Source organism: Oncorhynchus nerka, linkage group LG12 (assembly GCF_034236695.1).
Source record: "Oncorhynchus nerka isolate Pitt River linkage group LG12, Oner_Uvic_2.0, whole genome shotgun sequence".
Classification (NCBI taxonomy): Eukaryota; Metazoa; Chordata; class Actinopteri; order Salmoniformes; family Salmonidae; genus Oncorhynchus; species Oncorhynchus nerka.
In genome coordinates this window covers 695,001-719,648 of record NC_088407.1, presented here as the reverse complement: position 1 = coordinate 719,648, position 24,648 = coordinate 695,001, and the positions used below count along the sequence as shown (strand labels likewise).

The 24,648-nt window shown below is 50.0% G+C and overlaps 1 protein-coding gene across 1 annotated transcript in view; it reads right to left on the bottom strand.

Annotated features, from left to right (window-relative positions):
* Positions 1-24,648, bottom strand: part of LOC115124152 (kinesin-like protein KIF1C) — a 168,533-nt gene that overhangs the window by 93,390 nt on the left and 50,495 nt on the right. The window contains exon 2 of the mRNA XM_065025108.1: positions 12,939-13,066. Within this exon, the coding sequence (XP_064881180.1) occupies positions 12,939-13,044 (106 nt within the window). The 5' untranslated portion in view covers positions 13,045-13,066. The remainder of the gene's footprint in view (positions 1-12,938; positions 13,067-24,648) is intronic.

Here is a 24,648-nt window from a genome sequence, read left to right as displayed (position 1 = left end):
GTGTACCCTACAGAGAGAAGGGGAGTGTACCCTACAGAGAGAAGGGGAGTGTACCCTACAGAGAGAAGGGGACCCTACAGAGAAGGGGAGTACCCTACAGAGAGAAGGGAGTGGAGGAGTGTACCCTACAGAGAGAAGGGGAGTGTACCCTACAGAGAGAAGGGGAGTGCACCCTACAGAGAGAAGGGGAGTGTACCCTACAGAGAGAAGGGGAGTGTACCCTACAGAGAGAAGGGGAGTGGAGGAGTGTACCCTACAGAGAGAAGGGTGTACCCTACAGAGAGAAGGGGAGTGTAGAGCACCTACAGAGAGAAGGGGAGTGTACCCTACAGAGAGAAGGGGAGTGTACCCTACAGAGAGAAGGGGAGTGTACCCTACAGAGAGAAGGGGAGTGTACCCTACAGAGAGAAGGGGAGTGTACCCTACAGAGAGAAGGGGAGAGCACCCTACAGAGAGAAGGGGAGTGTACCCTACAGAGAGAAGGGGAGTGTACCCTACAGAGAGAAGGGGAGTGTACCCTACAGAGAGAAGGGGAGTGTACCCTACAGAGAGAAGGGGAGTGTACCCTACAGAGAGAAGGGGAGAGCACCCTACAGAGAGAAGGGGAGTGTACCCTACAGAGAGAAGGGGAGTGCACCCTACAGAGAGAAGGGGAGTGCACCCTACAGAGAGAAGGGGAGTGCACCCTACAGAGAGAAGGGGAGTGTACCCTACAGAGAGAAGGGGAGTGTACCCTACAGAGAGAAGGGGAGTGTACCCTACAGAGAGAAGGGGAGTGTACCCTACAGAGAGAAGGGGAGTGTACCCTACAGAGAGAAGGGGAGTGGAGGAGTGTACCCTACAGAGAGAAGGGGAGTGTACCCTACAGAGAGAAGGGGAGGAGTGTACCCTACAGAGAGAAGGGGAGTGTACCCTACAGAGAGAAGGGGAGTGTACCCTACAGAGAGAAGGGGAGTGGAGGAGTGTACCCTACAGAGAGAAGGGGAGTGTACCCTACAGAGAGAAGGGGAGTGGAGGAGTGTACCCTACAGAGAGAATGGGAGTGTACCCTACAGAGAGAAGGGGAGTGTACCCTACAGAGAGAAGGGGAGTGGAGGAGTGTACCCTACAGAGAGAAGGGGAGTGTACCCTACAGAGAGAAGGGGAGTGGAGGAGAGCACCCTACAGAGAGAAGGGGAGTGTACCCTACAGAGAGAAGGGGAGAGCACCCTACAGAGAGAAGGGGAGTGTACCCTACAGAGAGAAGGGGAGTGTACCCTACAGAGAGAAGGGGAGTGTACCCTACAGAGAGAAGGGGAGTGTACCCTACAGAGAGAAGGGGAGTGTACCCTACAGAGAGAAGGGGAGTGTACCCTACAGAGAGAAGGGGAGAGCACCCTACAGAGAGAAGGGGAGTGTACCCTACAGAGAGAAGGGGAGTGTACCCTACAGAGAGAAGGGGAGTGCACCCTACAGAGAGAAGGGGAGTGTACCCTACAGAGAGAAGGGAGTGCACCCTACAGAGAGAAGGGAGTGCACCCTACAGAGAGAAGGGGAGTGCACCCTACAGAGAGAAGGGGAGTGTACCCTACAGAGAGAAGGGGAGTGTACCCTACAGAGAGAAGGGGAGTGCACCCTACAGAGAGAAGGGGAGTGTACCCTACAGAGAGAAGGGGAGTGTACCCTACAGAGAGAAGGGGAGTGTACCCTACAGAGAGAAGGGGAGTGTACCCTACAGAGAGAAGGGGAGTGTACCCTACAGAGAGAAGGGGAGAGCACCATACAGAGAGAAGGGGAGTGTACCCTACAGAGAGAAGGGAGTGTACCCTACAGAGAGAAGGGGAGAGCACCCTACAGAGAGAAGGGGAGTGTACCCTACAGAGAGAAGGGGAGTGTACCCTACAGAGAGAAGGGAGTGTACCCTACAGAGAGAAGGGAGAGCACCCTACAGAGAGAAGGGGAGTGTACCCTACAGAGAGAAGGGGAGTGTACCCTACAGAGAGAAGGGGAGTGCACCCTACAGAGAGAAGGGGAGGTACCCTACAGAGAGAAGGGGAGTGTACCCTACAGAGAGAAGGGGAGTGCACCCTACAGAGAGAAGGGGAGTGTACCCTACAGAGAGAAGGGGAGTGTACCCTACAGAGAGAAGGGGAGTGCACCCTACAGAGAGAAGGGGAGTGTACCCTACAGAGAGAAGGGGAGTGCACCCTACAGAGAGAAGGGGAGTGTACCCTACAGAGAGAAGGGGAGTGTACCCTACAGAGAGAAGGGGAGTGCACCCTACAGAGAGAAGGGGAGTGTACCCTACAGAGAGAAGGGAGTGCACCCTACAGAGAGAAGGGGAGTGCACCCTACAGAGAGAAGGGGAGTGTACCCTACAGAGAGAAGGGGAGTGTACCCTACAGAGAGAAGGGGAGTGTACCCTACAGAGAGAAGGGGAGTGTACCCTACAGAGAGAAGGGGAGTGCACCCTACAGAGAGAAGGGGAGTGTACCCTACAGAGAGAAAGGGGAGTGTACCCTACAGAGAGAAGGGGAGAGCACCCTACAGAGAGAAGGGGAGTGTACCCTACAGAGAGAAGGGGAGTGCACCCTACAGAGAGAAGGGGAGTGCACCCTACAGAGAGAAGGGGAGTGCACCCTACAGAGAGAAGGGGAGTGTACCCTACAGAGAGAAGGGGAGTGTACCCCCTACAGAGAGAAGGGGAGTGTACCCTACAGAGAGAAGGGGAGTGTACCCTACAGAGAGAAGGGGAGTGTACCCTACAGAGAGAAGGGAGTGTACCCTACAGAGAGAAGGGGAGTGTACCCTACAGAGAGAAGGGGAGAGCACCCTACAGAGAGAAGGGGAGTGTACCCTACAGAGAGAAGGGGAGTGTACCCTACAGAGAGAAGGGGAGAGCACCCTACAGAGAGAAGGGGAGAGTACCCTACAGAGAGAAGGGGAGTGTACCCTACAGAGAGAAGGGGAGAGCACCCTACAGAGAGAAGGGGAGTGTACCCTACAGAGAGAAGGGGAGTGTACCCTACAGAGAGAAGGGGAGTGCACCCTACAGAGAGAAGGGAGTGTACCCTACAGAGAGAAGGGGAGTGTACCCTACAGAGAGAAGGGGAGTGTACCCTACAGAGAGAAGGGGAGTGTACCCTACAGAGAGAAGGGGAGGGGGGAGTGCACCCTACAGAGAGAAGGGGAGTGTACCCTACAGAGAGAAGGGGAGAGCACCCTACAGAGAGAAGGGGAGTGTACCCTACAGAGAGAAGGGAGTGTACCCTACAGAGAGAAGGGAGTGTACCCTACAGAGAGAAGGGAGTGCACCCTACAGAGAGAAGGGAGTGCACCCTACAGAGAGAAGGGAGTGCACCCTACAGAGAGAAGGGGAGTGTACCCTACAGAGAGAAGGGGAGTGTACCCTACAGAGAGAAGGGGAGAGCACCCTACAGAGAGAAGGGGAGTGTACCCTACAGAGAGAAGGGAGTGTACCCTACAGAGAGAAGGGAGAGTACCCTACAGAGAGAAGGGGAGTGCACCCTACAGAGAGAAGGGGAGTGTACCCTACAGAGAGAAGGGAGTGTACCCTACAGAGAGAAGGGGAGTGTACCCTACAGAGAGAAGGGGAGTGTACCCTACAGAGAGAAGGGAGTGTACCCTACAGAGAGAAGGGAGGAGTACCCTACAGAGAGAAGGGAGTGTACCCTACAGAGAGAAGGGGAGTGGAGGAGGTGTACCCTACAGAGAGAAGGGTGGAGTGTACCCTACAGAGAGAAGGGGAGTGGAGTGCACCCTACAGAGAGAAGGGGAGTGGAGGAGGTACCCTACAGAGAGAAGGGAGTGTACCCTACAGAGAGAAGGGGAGTGTACCCTACAGAGAGAAGGGGAGTGGAGGAGTACCCTACAGAGAGAAGGGAGTGTACCCTACAGAGAGAAGGGGAGTGGAGGGACCCTACAGAGAGAAGGGGAGTGGAGGAGTGTACCCTACAGAGAGAAGGGGAGTGTACCCTACAGAGAGAAGGGGAGGTACCCTACAGAGAGAAGGGGTGCACCCTACAGAGAGAAGGAGTGTACCCTACAGAGAGAAGGGGAGTGTACCCTACAGAGAGAAGGGGAGAGGACCCCTACAGAGAGAAGGGGAGTGTACCCTACAGAGAGAAGGGGAGTGTACCCTACAGAGAGAAGGGGAGTGGAGAGAAGGGAGTGTACCCTACAGAGAGAAGGGAGAGCACCCTACAGAGAGAAGGGGAGTGGAGGAGTGTACCCTACAGAGAGAAGGGGAGTGTACCCTACAGAGAGAAGGGGAGTGTAGAGAGAAGGGGAGTGTACCCTACAGAGAGAAGGGGAGTGTACCCTACAGAGAGAAGGGGAGGAGTGGAGAGAAGGGGAGTGTACCCTACAGAGAGAAGGGGAGGGAGGAGTGTACCCTACAGAGAGAAGGGGAGTGGACCCTACAGAGAGAAGGGGAGTGGAGGAGTGCCTACAGAGAGAAGGGGAGTGGAGGAGTGTACCCTACAGAGAGAAGGGGAGTGGAGGAGTACCCTACAGAGAGAAGGGGAGTGGAGGAGTGTACCCTACAGAGAGAAGGGGAGTGGAGGAGTGTACCCTACAGAGAGAAGGGGAGTGTACCCTACAGAGAGAAGGGGAGTGGAGGAGTGCACCCTACAGAGAGAAGGGGAGTGGAGGAGTGTACCCTACAGAGAGAAGGGGAGTGTACCCTACAGAGAGAAGGGGAGTGGAGGAGTGCACCCTACAGAGAGAAGGGGAGTGGAGGAGTGTACCCTACAGAGAGAAGGGGAGTGAGAGAAGGGGAGAGTGTACCCTACAGAGAGAAGGGGAGTGTACCCTACAGAGAGAAGGGGAGTGAGGAGGTACCCTACAGAGAGAAGGGAGTGTACCCTACAGAGAGAAGGGAGTGTACCCTACAGAGAGAAGGGGAGTGCACCCTACAGAGAGAAGGGGAGTGGAGGAGTGCACCCTACAGAGAGAAGGGGACCTACAGAGAGAAGGAGTGGAGGAGTGCACCCTACAGAGAGAAGGGGAGTGGAGGAGGTACCCTACAGAGAGAAGGGGAGTGAGGAGTGTACCCTACAGAGAGAAGGGGAGTGGAGGAGTGTACCCTACAGAGAGAAGGGGGAGTGGAGGAGTGTACCCTACAGAGAGAAGGGGAGTGGAGGAGTGTACCCTACAGAGAGAAGGGGAGTGGAGGAGTGTACCCTACAGAGAGAAGGGGAGTGGAGGAGAAGGGGAGTGGAGGAGGTACCCTACAGAGAGGAGTAGAGGAGGGGTGTACCCTACAGAGAGAAGGGAGTGAGAGGAGGAGTGTACCCTACAGAGAGAAGGGGAGTGGAGGAGTGTACCCTACAGAGAGAAGGGGAGTGGAGGAGTGTACCCTACAGAGAGAAGGGGGAGTGGAGGAGTGTACCCTACAGAGAGAAGGGGGAGGAGTGTACCCTACAGAGAGAAGGGAGTGGAGGAGTGTACCCTACAGAGAGAAGGGGAGTGGAGGAGTGTACCCTACAGAGAGAAGGGGAGTGGAGGAGTGTACCCTACAGAGAGAAGAGGAGTGGAGGAGTGTACCCTACAGAGAGAAGGGCAGTGGAGGAGTGTACCCTACAGAGAGAAGGGGAGTGGAGGAGTGTACCCTACAGAGAGAAGGGGAGTGTACCCTACAGAGAGAAGGGGAGTGTACCCTACAGAGAGAAGGGGAGTGGAGGAGTGTACCCTACAGAGAGAAGGGGAGTGTACCCTACAGAGAGAAGGGGAGTGGAGGAGTGTACCCTACAGAGAGAAGGGGAGTGGAGGAGTGTACCCTACAGAGAGAAGAGGAGTGGAGGAGTGTACCCTACAGAGAGAAGAGGAGTGGAGGAGTGTACCCTACAGAGAGAAGGGGAGTGGAGGAGTGTACCCTACAGAGAGAAGGGGAGTGGAGGAGTGTACCCTACAGAGAGAAGGGGAGTGGAGGAGTGTACCCTACAGAGAGAAGGGGAGTGGAGGAGTGTACCCTACAGAGAGAAGGGGAGTGGAGGAGTGTACCCTACAGAGAGAAGGGGAGTGGAGGAGTGTACCCTACAGAGAGAAGGGGAGTGGAGGAGTGTACCCTACAGAGAGAATGGTGTTGATGTGAGCCATTACCAACCTTTCAAAGCACTTCATGGCTACGGACGTGAGTGCTATGGGTCAGTAGTCATTTAGACAGGTTACCTTTGTGTTCTTGGGCACAGGGACTATGGTGGTCTGCTTGAAACATTTTGGTATTACAGACTCAATCAGACTCAATCAAAAATGTCAGTGAAGACACCTGCCAGTTGGTCAGCACATGCCCGGAGCACACATTCTGGTAATCTGTCTGGCCCCACGGCCTTGTGAATGTTGACCTGTTTAAATGTCTTACTCACATCGGCTACGGAGAGCGTGTTCACACCATCGTCCAGAACAGCTGGTGCTCTCATGTATGTCTCAGTGTTGCTTGCCTCAAAGCCAGCAGATAAGTAATTTAGCTCGTCTGGTAGGTTCGTGTCACTGGGCAGCTCTCGGCTGTGCTTCCCTTTGTAGTCTGTAATAGTTTGCAAGCCCTGCCACATAAGACGAGCGTCGGAGCCGGTGTAGTACGATTCAATCTTAATCCTGTATTGAGGCTTTGCCTGTTTGATGTTTTTTTCCTGTGAAGCATATTGTGTTGCATTCCATGTCTGAAATGTTCTGAATAAATAACACTTGATTTCATTTGATCTGGACTTGACTATCTCTCTCTAGAGGGGGGTATTCTGGACTAGACCATCTCTCTCTAGAGGGAGGTATTCTGGACTAGACCATCCCTCTCTCTAGATGAGGGTATTCTGAACTAGACCATCTCTCTCTAGATGAGGGTATTCCGGACTAGACCATCTCTCTCTAGAGGGGGTATTCTGGACTTGACCATCCCTCTCTCTAGATGGGGGTATTCTGGACTAGACCATCTCTCTCTAGAGGCTCCACACCGCATGGCCGCGGCCACCCTAATCTGGTGGTCCCAGCGCGCACAACCCACGTGGAGTTCCAGGTCTCCGGTAGCCTCTGGAACTGCCGATCTGCGGCCAACAAGGCAGAGTTCATCTCAGCCTATGCCTCCCTCCAGTCCCTCGACTTCTTGGCTCTGACGGAAACATGGATCACCACAGACAACACCGCTACTCCTACTGCTCTCTCTTCGTCCGCCCACGTGCTCTCGCACACCCCGAGAGCTTCTGGTCAGCGGGGTGGTGGCACCGGGATCCTCATCTCTCCCAAGTGGTCATTCTCTCTTTCTCCCCTTACCCATCTGTCTATCGCCTCCTTTGAATTCCATGCTGTCACAGTTACCAGCCCTTTCAAGCTTAACATCCTTATCATTTATCGCCCTCCAGGTTCCTCGGAGAGTTCATCAATGAGCTTGATGCCTTGATAAGCTCCTTTCCTGAGGACGGCTCACCTCTCACAGTTCTGGGCGACTTTAACCTCCCCCCACGTCTACCTTTGACTCATTCCTCTCTGCCTCCTTCTTTCCACTCCTCTCCTCTTTTGACCTCACCCTCTCACCTTCCCCCTACTCACAAGGCAGGCAATACGCTCGACCTCATCTTTACTAGATGCTGTTCCTCCACTAACCTCATTGCAACTCCCTCCAAGTCTCCGACCACTACCTTGTATCCTTTTCCCTCTCGCTCTCATCCAACACTTCCCACACTGCCCCTACTCGGATGGTATCACGCCGTCCCAACCTTCGCTCTCTCTCCCCGCTACTCTCTCTCTTCCATCCTATCATCTCTTCCCTCTGCTCAAACCTTCTCCAACCTATCTCCTGATTCTGCCTCCTCAACCCTCCTCTCCTCCCTTTCTGCATCCTTTGACTCTCTATGTCCCCTATCCTCCAGGCCGGCTCGGTCCTCCCTCCCGCTCCGTGGCTCGACGACTCATTGCGAGCTCACAGAACAGGGCTCCGGGCAGCCGAGCGGAAATGGAGGAAAATCTCGCCTCCCTGCGGACCTGGCATCCTTTCACTCCCTCCTCTCTACATTTTCCTCCTCTGTCTCTGCTGCTAAAGCCACTTTCTACCACTCTAAATTCCAAGCATCTGCCTCTAACCCTAGGAAGCTCTTTGCCACCTTCTCCTCCCTCTTGAATCCTCCCCCCTCCTCCCTCTCTGCAGATGACTTCGTCAACCATTTTGAAAAGAAGGTCGACGACATCCGATCCTCGTTTGCTAAGTCAAACGACACCGCTGGTTCTGCTCACACTGCCCTACCCTGTGCTCTGACCTCTTTCTCCCCTCTCTCTCCAGATGACATCTCGCGTCTTGTGACGGCCGGCCGCCCAACAACCTGCCCGCTTGACCCTATCCCCTCCTCTCTTCTCCAGACCATCTCCGGTGACCTTCTCCCTTACCTCACCTCGCTCATCAACTCATCCCTGACCGCTGGCTACGTCCCTCCCGTCTTCAAGAGAGCGAGAGTTGCACCCCTTCTGAAAAAACCTACACTCGATCCCTCCGATGTCAACAACTACAGACCAGTATCCCTTCTTTCTTTTCTCTCCAAAACTCTTGAACGTGCCGTCCTTGGCCAGCTCTCCCGCTATCTCTCTCAGAATGACCTTCTTGATCCAAATCAGTCAGGTTTCAAGACTAGTCATTCAACTGAGACTGCTCTTCTCTGTATCACGGAGGCGCTCCGCACTGCTAAAGCTAACTCTCTCTCCTCTGCTCTCATCCTTCTAGACCTATCGGCTGCCTTCGATACTGTGAACCATCAGATCCTCCTCTCCACCCTCTCCGAGTTGGGCATCTCCGGCGCGGCCCACGCTTGGATTGCGTCCTACCTGACAGGTCGCTCCTAACAGGTGGCGTGGCGAGAATCCGTCTCCTCACCACGTGCTCTCACCACTGGTGTCCCCCAGGGCTCTGTTCTAGGCCCTCTCCTATTCTCGCTATACACCAAGTCACTTGGCTCTGTCATAACCTCACATGGTCTCTCCTATCATTGCTATGCAGACGACACACAATTAATCTTCTCCTTTCCCCCTTCTGACGACCAGGTGGCGAATCGCATCTCTGCATGTCTGGCAGACATATCAGTGTGGATGACGGATCATCACCTCAAGCTGAACCTCGGCAAGACGGAGCTGCTCTTCCTCCCGGGAAGGACTGCCCGTTCCATGATCTCGCCATCACGGTTGACAACTCCATTGTGTCCTCGTCCCAGAGCGCTAAGAACCTTGGCGTGATCCTGGACAACACCCTGTCGTTCTCAAATAACATCAAGGCGGTGGCCCGTTCCTGTAGGTTCATGCTCTACAACATCCGCAGAGTACGACCCTGCCTCACACAGGAAGCGGCGCAGGTCCTAATCCAGGCACTTGTCATCTCCCGTCTGGATTACTGCAACTCGCTGTTGGCTGGGCTCCCTGCCTGTGCCATTAAACCCCTACAACTCATCCAGAACGCCGCAGCCCGTCTGGTGTTCAACCTTCCCAAGTTCTCTCACGTCACCCCGCTCCTCCGCTCTCTCCACTGGCTTCCAGTTGAAGCTCGCATCCGCTACAAGACCATGGTGCTTGCCTACGGAGCTGTGAGGGGAACGGCACCTCAGTACCTCCAGGCTCTGATCAGGCCCTACACCCAAACAAGGGCACTGCGTTCATCCACCTCTGGCCTGCTCGCCTCCCTACCACTGAGGAAGTACAGTTCCCGCTCAGCCCAGTCAAAACTGTTCGCTGCTCTGGCCCCCCAATGGTGGAACAAACTCCCTCACGACGCCAGGACAGCGGAGTCAATCACCACCTTCCGGAGACACCTGAAACCCCACCTCTTTAAGGAATACCTAGGATAGGATAAAGTAATCCTTCTCACCCCTCCCCCCTTAAAAGACCTAGATGCACTATTGTAAAGTGGCTGTTCCACTGGATGTCATAAGGTGAAAGCACCAATTTGTAAGTCGCTCTGGATAAGAGCGTCTGCTAAATGACTTAAATGTAATGTAATGTAAATGTATTCTGTACTAGACCATCTCTCTCTAGAGAGGGGTATTCTGTACTAGACCATCTCTCTCTAGAGGGGGATTTTCTGGACTAGACCATTCCTCTCTCTAGATAGGGTTATTCTGGACTAGACCATCCCTCTCTAGATGGGGGTATTCTGGACTAGACCATCTCTCTCTAGAGGGGGGTATTCTGGACTAGACCATCTCTCTCTAGAGGGGGGTATTCTGGACTAGACCATCTCTCTCTAGAGGGGTTATTCTGGACTAGACCACCTCTCTCTAGAGGGGGGTATTCTGTACTAGACCATCTCTCTCTCTAGAGGGGTTATTCTGGACTAGACCAAGTCGCTCTGGATAAGAGCGTCTGCTAAATGACTTAAATGTAAATGTAAATGTATTCTGGACTAGACCATCTCTCTATAGAGGGGGGTATTCTGGACTAGACCATCTCTCTCTCTAGAGGGGTTATTCTGGACTAGACCATCTCTCTCTAGAGGGGGGTATTCTGGACTAGACCATCTCTCTCTCTAGAGGGGTTATTCTGGACTAGACCATCTCTCTCTAGAGGGGGGTATTCTGGACTAGACCATCCCTCTCTCTAGATGGGGGTATTCTGGACTAGACCATCTCTCTCTAGATGAGGGTATTCTGTACTAGACCATCCCTCTCTCTAGATGGGGGTATTCTGTACTAGACCATCTCTCTCTAGATGGGGGTATTCTGGACTAGACCATCTCTCTCTAGATGAGGGTATTCTGGACTAGACCATCTCTCTCTAGAGGGGGTATTCTGTACTAGACCATCTCTCTCTAGAGGGGGGTATTCTGGACTAGACCATCTCTCTCTAGAGGGGTTATTCTGGACTAGACCATCTCTCTCTCTAGAGGGGTTATTCTGGACTAGACCATCTCTCTCTCTAGAGGGGGTTATTCTGGACTAGACCATCTCTCTCTCTAGAGGGGGTTATTCTGGACTAGACCATCCCTCTCTCTAGAGGGGTTATTCTGGACTAGACCATCTCTCTCTCTAGAGGGGGTTATTCTGGACTAGACCATCTCTCTCTCTAGAGGGGGTTATTCTGGACTAGACCATCCCTCTCTCTAGAGGGGTTATTCTGGACTAGACCATCCCTCTCTCTAGAGGGGTTATTCTGGACTAGACCATCTCTCTCTAGATGGGGTTATTCTGGACTAGACCATCTCTCTCTCTAGAGGGGGTTATTCTGGACTAGACCATCTCTCTCTCTAGAGGGGGTTATTCTGGACTAGACCATCTCTCTCTAGATGGGGTTATTCTGGACTAGACCATCTCTCTCTCTAGAGGGGGTATTCTGAACTAGACCATCTCTCTCTAGAGGGGTTATTCTGGACTAGACCATCTCTCTCTAGAGGGGGGTATTCTGGACTAGACCATCTCTCTCTAGAGGGGTTATTCTGGACTAGACCATCTCTCTCTAGAGGGGTTATTCTGGACTAGACCATCTCTCTCTCTAGAGGGGGTTATTCTGGACTAGACCATCTCTCTCTCTAGAGGGGGTTATTCTGGACTAGACCATCCCTCTCTCTAGAGGGGTTATTCTGGACTAGACCATCTCTCTCTCTAGAGGGGGTTATTCTGGACTAGACCATCTCTCTCTCTAGAGGGGGTTATTCTGGACTAGACCATCCCTCTCTCTAGAGGGGTTATTCTGGACTAGACCATCTCTCTCTAGATGGGGTTATTCTGGACTAGACCATCTCTCTCTCTAGAGGGGGTTATTCTGGACTAGACCATCTCTCTCTCTAGAGGGGGTTATTCTGGACTAGACCATCTCTCTCTAGATGGGGTTATTCTGGACTAGACCATCTCTCTCTCTAGAGGGGGTATTCTGAACTAGACCATCTCTCTCTAGAGGGGTTATTCTGGACTAGACCATCTCTCTCTAGAGGGGTTATTCTGGACTAGACCATCTCTCTCTAGAGGGGTTATTCTGGACTAGACCATCTCTCTCTCTAGAGGGGGTATTCTGAACTAGACCATCTCTCTCTAGAGGGGTTATTCTGGACTAGACCATCTCTCTCTAGAGGGGTTATTCTGGACTAGACCATCTCTCTCTAGAGGGGGGTATTCTGGACTAGACCATCTCTCTCTAGAGGGGTTATTCTGGACTAGACCATCTCTCTCTAGAGGGGTTATTCTGGACTAGACCATCTCTCTCTAGAGGGGTTATTCTGGACTAGACCATCTCTCTCTAGAGGGGTTATTCTGGACTAGACCATCTCTCTCTCTAGAGGGGGTATTCTGAACTAGACCATCTCTCTCTAGAGGGGTTATTCTGGACTAGACCATCTCTCTCTAGAGGGGTTATTCTGGACTAGACCATCTCTCTCTAGAGGGGTTATTCTGGACTAGACCATCTCTCTCTAGAGGGGTTATTCTGGACTAGACCATCTCTCTCTAGAGGGGTTATTCTGGACTAGACCATCTCTCTAGAGGGGTTATTCTGGACTAGACCATCTCTCTCTCTAGAGGGGTTATTCTGGACTAGACCATCTCTCTCTAGAGGGGTTATTCTGGACTAGACCATCTCTCTCTAGAGGGGTTATTCTGGACTAGACCATCCCTCTCTCTCTAGATGGTTATGCAAATCACTTGGAGAACAACCAGACCTCAACTGTGGGATTTAGGCAAATGCTCAGTGTGTGTGTTGTACACAGTCATTTCCAGACAGTAGCCAAACAGAGCAAGGTTGAGCAGACTGTTCAGAGCTGCTGAACCCAGGGTCACACACTTCTCCTGGAGTGCACACTTGCACACATGGGTTTACCAATGTTGAAAACTCCCTCCAGCCAAAGTCTTCACCAATCATATGCTTTTAAATCCATATGCACACCTTGGGGGAATCGTGACTGTGTGTGGTGTGTGGTGTGTGTGTGTGTGTGGGGTGTGTGTGTGTGTGTGGTGTGGTGTGGTGTGTGTGTGTGGTGTGTTACTTACAGGTGGAGTTGCCCTGCATCTGTATAACACACTTGGCATCTCGGCTGGTCTCCCGGGAGTTGAAAGGTCGCACGCGTACTGCCACCTTCACTGAGGCTCCTGCCATCCTCACCTCTGACCCCTTACCCCTAGAACACAGAACACATCTTTAGAACACAGAACACATCTTTAGAACACAGAACACATCTTTAAAACACAGAACACATCTTTAGAACACAGAACACATCTTTAGAACACAGAACACATCTTTAGAACACAGAACACATCTTTAGAACACAGAACACATCTTTAAAAGCAGGGAACTTTGCCTTCCTATTCCATGTGTCCTACATCTGAGCAGCTAACCGATCGCTGCAGCTGTACATAGTCTATCGGTAAATAGCCCACCCATTTTTACCTACCTCATCCCCATACTGTTTTTATTTATTTACTTTTCTGCTCTTTTGCACACCAATATCTCTACCTGTACATGACCATCTGATCATTTATCACTCCAGTGTTAATCTGCAAAATTGTAATTATTCGCCTACCTCCTCATGCCTTTTGCACACATTGTATATAGACTGCCCATTTTTTTCTACTGTGTTATTGACTTGTTAATTGTTTACTCCATGTGTAACTCTGTGTTGTCTGTTCACACTGCTATGCTTTATCTTGGCCAGGTCGCAGTTGCAAATGAGAACTTGTTCTCAACTAGCCTACCTGGTTAAATAAAGGTGAAATAAAAAATAAAAATAAAAATTAGACCAGAGCCTCTTGACTAAAGCTGTGTCCTACATTAGACCAGAGCCTCTTGACTAAAGCTGTGTCCTACATTAGACCAGAGCCTCTTGACTAAAGCTGTGTCCTACATTAGACCAGAGCCTCTTGACTAAAGCTGTGTCCTACATTGGACCAGAGCCTCTTGACTAAAGCTGTGACCTACATTAGACCAGAGCCTCTTGACTAAAGCTGTGTCCTACATTAGACCAGAGCCTCTTGACTAAAGCTGTGTCCTACATTGGACCAGAGCCTCTTGACTAAAGCTGTGTCCTACATTAGACCAGAGCCTCTTGACTAAAGCTGTGACCTACATTAGACCAGAGCCTCTTGACTAAAGCTGTGACCTACATTAGACCAGAGCCTCTTGACTAAAGCTGTGTCCTACATTAGACCAGAGCCTCTTGACTAAAGCTGTGACCTACATTAGACCAGAGCCTCTTGACTAAAGCTGTGTCCTACATTAGACCAGAGCCTCTTGACTAAAGCTGTGTCCTACATTAGACCAGAGCCTCTTGACTAAAGCTGTGTCCTACATTGGACCAGAGCCTCTTGACTAAAGCTGTGTCCTACATTGTCCCTCCTGTTTCTAATGTTCTGGTTGTACATCAGGGAGAACGGTCCTTTAGACACAGAACATAGCTGTGTCCTACATTAGACCAACCTCCTTGACTAAAAACCTGTGTCCTCCTAACCTTGGACCAGAAACCTCTCTCCCCCTAACCTCTGACCCCCTAACTGTGTCTCTCCCTCCCCCTAATGTTCTGGTTGTAACATCAGGAGAACCTCCTTAACACAGAACATAGCCAACCTCGTATCCCCCTAACCTAACCTCCCCTCTCTCCCCCTAACCTCTCTCCCCCAAACCTCTCTCCCCCTAACCTCTCTCCCCCCTCTCTCCCCCTAACCTCTCTCCCCTAACCTCTCTCCCCCTAACCTCTCTCCCCCTAACCTCTCTCCCCCAAACCTCTCTCCCCCTAACCTCTCTCCCCCTAACCTCTCCCCCTAACCTCCTCCCCCTAACCTCTCTCCCCCTAACCTCTCTCCCTCCTAACCTCTCTCCCTCCTAACCTCTCCCCCCTAACCTCTCTCCCTCCTAACCTCTCCCCCTCCCTCCCCTCCTAACCTCTCTCCCTCCTAACCTCTCTCCCCCTAACCTCTCCCCCTAACCTCTCTCCCCCTAACCTCTCTCCCCCTAACCTCTCTCCCTCCTAACCTCTCTCCTCCTAACCTCTCTCCCCCTAACCTCTCTCCCCCTAACCTCTCTCCCCCTAACCTCTCTCCCTCCTAACCTCTCTCCCTCCAACCTCCCTCCCTCCAACCTCTCTCCCTCCAACCTCTCTCCCTACTCCATCACTCATTTAGTGGTTAATAGTGGCTACTCCATCACCCATTTAGTGGTTAATAGTGGCTACTCCATCACTCATTTAGTGGTTAATAGTGGCCTCCATCACTCATTTAGTGGTTACCTCCATCACTCATTTAGTGGTTAATAGTGGCTACTCCATCACTCATTTAGTGGTTAATAGTGGCTACTCCATCACCTTTAGTGGTTAATAGTGGCTACTCCATCACCCATTTAGTGGTTAATAGTGGCTACTCGTGGCTACTCCATCACTCATTTAGTGGTTAATAGTGGCTACTCCATCACCCATTTAGTGGTTAATAGTGGCTACTCCATCACTCATTTAGTGGTTAATAGTGGCTACTCCATCACCCATTTAGTGGTTAATAGTGGCCTCTACTCCATCACTCATTTAGTGGTTAATAGTGGTTACTCCCATCACTCATTTAGTGGTTAATAGTGGCTACTCCATCACCATTTAGTGGTTAATAGTGGCTACTCCATCACTCATTTAGTGGTTAATAGTGGCTACTCCATCACTCATTTAGTGGTTAATAGTGGCTCTCCATCACTCATTTAGTGGTTAATAGTGGCTACTCCATCACCCATTTAGTGGTTAATAGTGGCCTGGCCTCACCATTTAGTGGTTAATAGTGGCTACTCCATCACCCATTTAGTGGTTAATAGTGGCTCTCCATCACTCATTTAGTGGTTAATAGTGGCTACCCATCACCCATTTAGTGGTTAATAGTGGCCTCCTAACACTCATTTAGTGGTTAATAGTGGCTACTCCATCACTCATTTAGTGGTTAATAGTGGCTACTCCATCACTCATTTAGTGGTTAATAGTGGCTACTCCATCACTCATTTAGTGGTTAATAGTGGCTACTCCATCACTCATTTAGTGGTTAATAGTGGCTACTCCATCACTCATTTAGTGGTTAATAGTGGCTACTCCATCACTCATTTAGTGGTTAATAGTGGCTACTCCATCACTTTAGTGGTTAATAGTGGCATTTAGTGGTTAATAGTGGCTACTCCATCACTCATTTAGTGGTTAATAGTGGCTACTCCATCACTCATTTAGTGGTTAATAGTGTGCTACTCCATCACTCATTTAGTGGTTAATAGTGGCTACTCCATCACTCATTTAGTGGTTAATAGTGGCTACTCCATCACTCATTTAGTGGTTAATAGTGGCTACTCCATCACTCATTTAGTGGTTAATAGTGGCTACTCCATCACTCATTTAGTGGTTAATAGTGGCTACTCCATCACTCATTTAGTGGTTAATAGTGGCTCTCCATCACTCATTTAGTGGTTAATAGTGGCTACTCCATCACTCATTTAGTGGTTAATAGTGGCTACTCCATCACTCATTTAGTGGTTAATAGTGGCTACTCCATCACTCATTTAGTGGTTAATAGTGGCTACTCCATCACTCATTTAGTGGTTAATAGTGGCTACTCCATCACTCATTTAGTGGTTAATAGTGGCTACTCCATCACTCATTTAGTGGTTAATAGTGGCTACTCCATCACTCATTTAGTGGTTAATAGTGGCTACTCCATCACTCATTTAGTGGTTAATAGTGGCTACTCCATCACTCATTTAGTGGTTAATAGTGGCTACTCCATCACTCATTTAGTGGTTAATAGTGGCTACTCCATCACTCATTTAGTGGTTAATAGTGACTACTCCATCACTCATTTAGTGGTTAATAGTGACTACTCCATCACTCATTTAGTGGTTAATAGTGGCTACTCCATCACTCGAGGTGCTCAGTGGTTTTTAGTGAGCGTATATCTCTGCCTCTTGTCATTTCTCTGCACCTTCCTACTGCGTCAGAGGTGAAATGGACTGCTGGACCTAATTATTCTATATCGACATTTATATTTGGTTATTGAGGGAAGTAATTACCTCGATAATTATTGATATGGATTTATCGTCCAGCCCATTTATCGACTGCCCTTTGAGACATGTTACAACTACAACGTTACTACAACACTACTACAACCTTACTACAGACTGCCCTTTGAGACATGTTACAACGTTACTACAACACTACTACAACCTTACTACAGACTGCCCTTTGAGACATGTTACAACTACAACGTTACTACAACACTACTACAACCTTACTACAGACATGTTACAACTACAACTTTACTACAACACTACTACAACCTTACTACAGACATGTTACAACTACAACCTTACTACAACACTACTACAACATGACTACAACCTTACTACAGACATGTTACAACTACAACCTTACTACAACACTACTACAACCTTACTACAGACATGTTACAACTACAACCTTACTACAACACTACTACAACATTACTACAACCTTACTACAGACATGTTACAACTACAACCTTACTACAGACATGTTACAACTACAACTTTACTACAGACATGTTACAACTACAACGTTACTACAACCTTACTACAACTTTACTACAGACTGCCCTTTGAGACATGTTACAACTACACCCTTACTACAACACTACTACAACCTTACTACAGACATGTTACAACTACAACCTTACTACAACACTACTACAACCTTACTACAGACTGCCTTTTGAGACATGTTACAACTACAACCTTACTACAGACATGTTACAACTACAACCTTACTACAGACATGTTACAACTACAACCTTACTACAACACTACTACAACCTTACTACAGACATGTTACAACTACAACTTTACTACAACCTTACTACAGACATGTGGAACAGCAGCCTCTGGTAAGATAAGGGGCGGAGGCCTATGGGTTATACTCTGTATCGGCACCGTGAAACAGCAGCCTCTGGTAAGATAAGGGGCGGAGGCCTATGGGTTATACTCTGTATCGGCACCGTGAAACAGCAGCCTCTGGTAAGATAAGGGGCGGAGGCCTATGGGTTATACTCTGTATCGGCACCGTGGAACAGCAGCCTCTGGTAAGATAAGGGGCGGAGGCCTATGGGTTATACTCTGTATCGGCACCGTGAAACAGCAGCCTCTGGTAAGATAAGGGGCGGAGGCCTATGGGTTATACTCTGTATCGGCACCGTGAAACAGCAGCCTCTGGTAAGATAAGGGGCGGAGGCCTATGGGTTATACTCTGTATCGGCACCGTGGAACAGCAGCCTCTGGTAAGATAAGGGGCGGAGGCCTATGCATAAGGAAGTCTCAAGGTTTTGCTTTTTTACCTTTATTTAACTTGGCAAGTCAGTTAGGGACGGCCTAGGAACAGTGGGTTAACTGACCTAGGAACAGTGGGTTAACTTGACCTAGGAACAGTGGGTTAACTGACCTAGGAACAGTGGGTTAACTGCCTTGTTCAGGGGCAGAATGACAGATTTTCACCTTGTCAGCTCGGGGATTCGAGCTTGCAACCTTTCGGTTACTAGTCCAACAGCTCTAACCACTAGGCTACCCTGCCGCCCCAAGGCTTGAGATAGAATATCTCATGATAAGGTGTAGACCACACTATTTACCAAGAGAGTTTACATCTATATTTTACATCTATAAAGTTAGTGAGGGAGATATGAGTCTCCAGCTTCAGTGATTTTTGCAAATAGTTTCAGTCATTGGCAGCAGAGAACTGGAAGGAAAGGCGGCCAAAGGAGGAACTGGCTTTGGGGATGACCAGTGAAATATACCTGTTGGAGCGCGTGCTACGGGTGGGTGCTGCTATGGTGACCAGTGAGCTGAGATAAGGTGGGGCTTTACCTAGCAAAGACTTTTTGATGACCTGGAACCAATGGGTCTGGCGACGAATATGAAGCGAGGGCCAGCCAACGAGAGCACACAGGTCGCAGTGGTGGGTAGTATATGGGGCTTTGGTGACAAAATGGATGGCACTGTGATAGACTGCATCCAATTTGCTGAGTAGAGTGTTGGAGGCTATTTTGTAAATGACATCGCCGAAGTCAAGGATCGATAGGATAGTCAGTTTTACGAGGGTATGTTTGGCAGCATGAGTTAAGGATTATTTTTGCGAAATAGGAAGCCGATTCTAGATTTAATTTTAGATTAGAGATGCTTAATGTGAGTCTGGAAGGAGAGTTAACAGTCTAACCAGACACCTAGGTATTTGTAGTTGTCAGAAACGTCCAGAGTAGTGATGCTGGACGGGCGGGCAGGTGCGGGCAGTGATCGGTTGAAGAGCATGCATTTAGTTTTACTTGCATTTAAGAGCAGTTAGAAGTCACAGAAGGAGTGTTGTATGGTATTGAAGCTTGTCTGGAGGTTAGTTAATGCAGTGTCCAAAGAAGGGCCAGAAGTGTAGAGGTGGATCAGAGAATCACCAGCAGCAAGAGCGACATCATTGATGTATATAGAGAAAAGAGTCGGCCCGAGAATTTAACCCTGTGGCACCCCCATAGAGACTGCTAGAGCTAAGGACCCTGGGACTAAACACCTCCCTCTGCAACTGGATCCTGGACTTCCTGACGGGCCGACCCCAGGTGGTAAGGTTAGGTAACAACACTTCCGCCACGCTGATCTTCAACACGGGGACACCTCAGGGGTGCGTGCTCAGTCCCCTCATGTACTCCCTGTCCCCTCAAGACTGCACGGCCTGGCACGACTCCAACACCATCATCAAGTTTGCTGATGACACAACAGTGGTAGCCCTGAACACCGACAACAACGAGACAGCCTATAGGGAGGTCAGAGAACTGGCAGTGTGGTGCAAGGACAACAACCTCTCCCTCAACATGATCAAGACAAATGAGATGATTGTGGACTACAGGAAAAGGAGGACCAAGCACGCCCCCGTTCTCATCGTAAAGGCTGTAGTGGAGCTTGAAGTTCCTTGGCGTCCACATCACCAACAAACTAACATGGTCCAAGCACACCAAGACAATTGTGAAGAGAGCACAACAAAACCTATTCCCCCTCAGGAATCGAAAAAGATTTGGCATGGGTCCTCAGATCCTCAAAAGGTTTTACAGCTGCACCATCGAGAGCATCCTGACGGGTTGCATCACTGCCTGGTACGGCAACTGCTTGGCCTCCGACCGCAAGGCACTACAGAGGGTACTGTGTACGGCCCAGTACCTCACCGGGGCCAAGCTTCCTGCCATCCAGGACCTCTATACCAAGCGGTGTCAGAGGAAGGCCCTAAAAATGGTCAAAGACCCCAACCACCCCAGTCATTGACTGTTCTCTCTACTACCGCACACCAAGCGGTACCGGAGCACCAAGTCTAGGTCCAAGAGGCTTCTAAACAGCTTTTTACCCCTAAGCCATAAGTCTCCTGAACAGCTAATCAAATGGCTACCCAGACTATTTGCAGGTACCTCCTGTATACAGCCCAGCTATTGTTATTTACTGCTGCTCTTTAATTATTTGTTATTTTCTTAACATTTTCTTAAAACGGCATTGTTGGCTAAGGGCTTGGAAGTAAGCATTTCACTTTAAGGTCTACCTGTTGTATTCGGCGCATGTGACTAATACACTTTCATTTGATCTATCTGTCTTTAGTCTTCAATCACTCTCTCAGTCTGTCTGTCTCTGTGTGTTGTGGTCTACACCACAGTCTGTCTCTGTGTGTTGTGGTCTATACCACAGTCTGTCTCTGTGTGTTGTGGTCTATACCACAGTCTGTCTCTGTGTGTTGTGGTCTACACCACAGTCTGTCGCTGTGTGTTGTGGTCTACACCACAGTCTGTCTTTGTGTGTTGTGGTCTACACCACAGTCTGTCTCTGTGTGTTGTGGTCTACACCACAGTCTGTCTCTGTGTGTTGTGGTCTACACCACAGTCTGTCTCTGTGTGTTGTGGTCTACACCACAGTCTGTCTCTGTGTGTTGTGGTCTACACCACAGTCTGTCTCTGTGTGTTGTGGTCTATACCACAGTCTGTCTCTATGTGTTGTGGTCTATACCACAGTCTGTCTCTATGTGTTGTGGTCTACACCACAGTCTGTCTCTGTGTGTTGTGGTCTATACCACAGTCTGTCTCTATGTGTTGTGGTCTACACCACAGTCTGTCTCTGTGTGTTGTGGTCTATACCACAGTCTGTCTGGGCATTAATATGTAGTTGGTCCCCCTTTGCTGCTATAACAGCCTCCTCTCTTCTGGGAAGGCTTTCCACTAGATGATGGGACATTGCTGCTATAACAGCCTCCACTCTTCTGGGAAGGCTTTCCACTAGATGATTTGCTGCTAACATTCTTCTGGGAAGGCTTTCCACTAGATGTTGGAACATTGCGGCTATAACAGCCTCCACTCTTCTGGGAAGGCTTTCCACTAGATGAAGGAACATTGCTGCAGGGACTTGCTTCCATTCAGCCACAAGAGCATTAGTGAGGTCGGGCACTGATGTTGGGTACTGATGTTGGGTGATTTGGCCTGGCTCGCAGTCGGCGTTCCAATTCATCCCAAAGGTGTTCGATAGGGTTGAGGTCAGGGCTCTGAGCAGGCCAGTCAAGTTCTTCCACACCGATCTCACAAACTATTTGTTTGGACTTGGCTTTGTGCACAGGGGCATTGTCATGCTGAAACAGGAAAGGGTCTCCCCAAACTGTGTGGAAGCACAGAATCATCTAGAATGTATGATGTAGCGTTAAGATTTCCCTTCACTGGAACTAAGGGGCCCGAACCATGAAAAACAGCCCCAGACCATTATTCCTCCTCCACCAAACTTTACAGTTGGCACTATGCATTGGGGCAGGTAGTGTTCTCCTGGCATCCGCCAAACCCAGATTCATTCATCAGACTGCCAGATGGTGAAGCGTGATTCATCACTCCAGAGAACGTATTTCCACTGCTCCTGAATCTAGTCACTGAGCTCTACGGGCCGTTCTACTGCTCCTGAATCTAGTCACTGAGCTCTACGGGCCGTTCTACTGCTCCTGAATCTAGTCACTGAGCTCTACGGGCCGTTCTACTGCTCCTGAATCTAGTCACTGAGCTCTACGGGCCGTTCTACTGCTCCTGAATCTAAAGTCACTGAGCTCTACGGGCCGTTCTCCTGCTCCTGAATCTAAAGTCACTGAGCTCTACGGGCCGTTCTACTGCTCCTGAATCTAGTCACTGAGCTCTATGGGCCGTTCCACTGCTCCTGAATCTAGTCACTGAGCTCTACGGGCCGTTCTACTGCTCCTGAATCTAGTCACTGAGCTCTACGGGCCGTTCTACTGCTCCTGAATCTAGTCACTGAGCTCTACGGGCCGTTCTACTGCTCCTGAATCTAAAGTCACTGAGCTCTACGGGCCGTTCTCCTGCTCCTGAATCTAAAGTCACTGAGCTCTACGGGCCGTTCTACTGCTCCTGAATCTAGTCACTGAGCTCTATGGGCCGTTCCACTGCTCCTGAATCTAGTCACTGAGCTCTACGGGCCGTTCTACTGCTCCTGAATCTAGTCACTGAGCTCTACGGGCCGTTCTACTGCTCCTGAATCTAGTCACTGAGCTCTACGGGCCGTTCTACTGCTCCTGAATCTAAAGTCACTGAGCTCTACGGGCCGTTCTCCTGCTCCTGAATCTAAAGTCACTGAGCTCTACGGGCCGTTCTCCTGCTCCTGAATCTAAAGTCACTGAGCTCTACGGGCCGTTCTCCTGCTCCTGAATCTAAAGTCACTGAGCTCTACGGGCCGTTCTACTGCTCCTGAATCTAGTCACTGAGCTCTACGGGCCGTTCTACTGCTCCTGAATCTAAAGTCACTGAGCTCTACGGGCCGTTCTCCTGCTCCTGAATCTAAAGTCACTGAGCTCTACGGGCCGTTCTACTGCTCCTGAATCTAGTCACTGAGCTCTATGGGCCGTTCCACTGCTCCTGAATCTAGTCACTGAGCTCTACGGGCCGTTCTACTGCTCCTGAATCTAGTCACTGAGCTCTACGGGCCGTTCTACTGCTCCTGAATCTAGTCACTGAGCTCTACGGGCCGTTCTACTGCTCCTGAATCTAGTCACTGAGCTCTACGGGCCGTTCCACTGCTCCTGAATCTAGTCACTGAGCTCTACGGGCCGTTCTACTGCTCCTGAATCTAGTCACTGAGCTCTACGGGCCGTTCTACTGCTCCTGAATCTAAAGTCACTGAGCTCTACGGGCCGTTCTACTGCTCCTGAATCTAGTCACTGAGCTCTACGGGCCGTTCTCCTGCTCCTGAATCTAGTCACTGAGCTCTACGGGCCGTTCTACTGCTCCTGAATCTAGTCACTGAGCTCTACGGGCCGTTCCACTGCTCCTGAATCTAGTCACTGAGCTCTACGGGCCGTTCCACTGCGGGCCGTTCCTGCTCCTCTACGGGCCATTCTATTGCCAATGTTTGTCTATGGAGATTGTATGGCTGTGAGCTCAATTTAATACACCTGTCTTTTTAATTTTTTTATTTCACCTTTATTTAACCAGGTCGGCTAGTTGAGAACAAGTTCTCATTTGCAACTGCGACCTGGCCAAGATAAAGCATAGCAGTGTGAACAGACAACACAGAGTTACACATGGAGTAAACAATTAACAAGTCAATAACACAGTAGAAAAAAATGGGCAGTCTATATACAATGTGTGCAAAAGGCATGAGGAGGTAGGCGAATAATACAATTTTGCAGATTAACACTGGAGTGATAAATGATCAGATGGTCATGTACAGGTAGAGATATTGGTGTGCAAAAGAGCAGAAAAGTAAATAAATAAAAACAGTATGGGGATGAGGTAGGTGAAAATGGGTGGGCTATTTACCAATAGACTATGTACAGCTGCAGCGATCGGTTAGCTGCTCAGATAGCTGATGTTTGAAGTTGGTGAGGGAGATAAAAGTCTCCAACTTCAGCGATTTTTGCAGTTCGTTCCAGTCACAGGCAGCAGAGTACTGGAAGGAAAGGTGGCCAAATGAGGTGTTGGCTTTAGGGATGATCAGTGAGATACACCTGCTGGAGCGCGTGCTACGGATGGGTGTTGCCATCGTGACCAGTGAACTGAGATAAGGCGGAGCTTTACCTAGCATGGACTTGTAGATGACCTGGAGCCAGTGGGTCTGGCAACGAATATGTAGCGAGGGCCAGCCGACTAGAGCATACAAGTCGCAGTGGTGGGTGGTATAAGGTGCTTTGGTGACAAAACGGATGGCACTGTGATAGACTGCATCCAGTTTGCTGAGTCTAGCATGTGATCCACCACCGCAGTAGCATGTAAACAAAATCAAGTGCACACGCACACAACATATGAGCACACACTACGCAAACACACACACACACACTACGCAAACACACACACACACTACGCAAACACACACACACACACTACGCAAACACACACACACACTACGCAAACACACACACACACTATGCAAACACAGGGGCAGACAGACACAGGGACAGACAGAGACAGAGATAGACAGACACAGGGACAGACAGACACAGGGACAGACGGACACAGGGACAGACAGACACAGGGACAGAGATAGACAGACACAGGGACAGAGATAGACAGAGATAGACAGAGACAGAGATAGACAGAGACAGAGATAGACAGAGACAGAGATAGACAGAGACAGAGATAGACAGAGACAGAGATAGACACAGAGATAGACAGAGACAGGGACAGACAGAGACAGAGACAGACAGAGACAGAGATAGACACAGAGATAGACAGA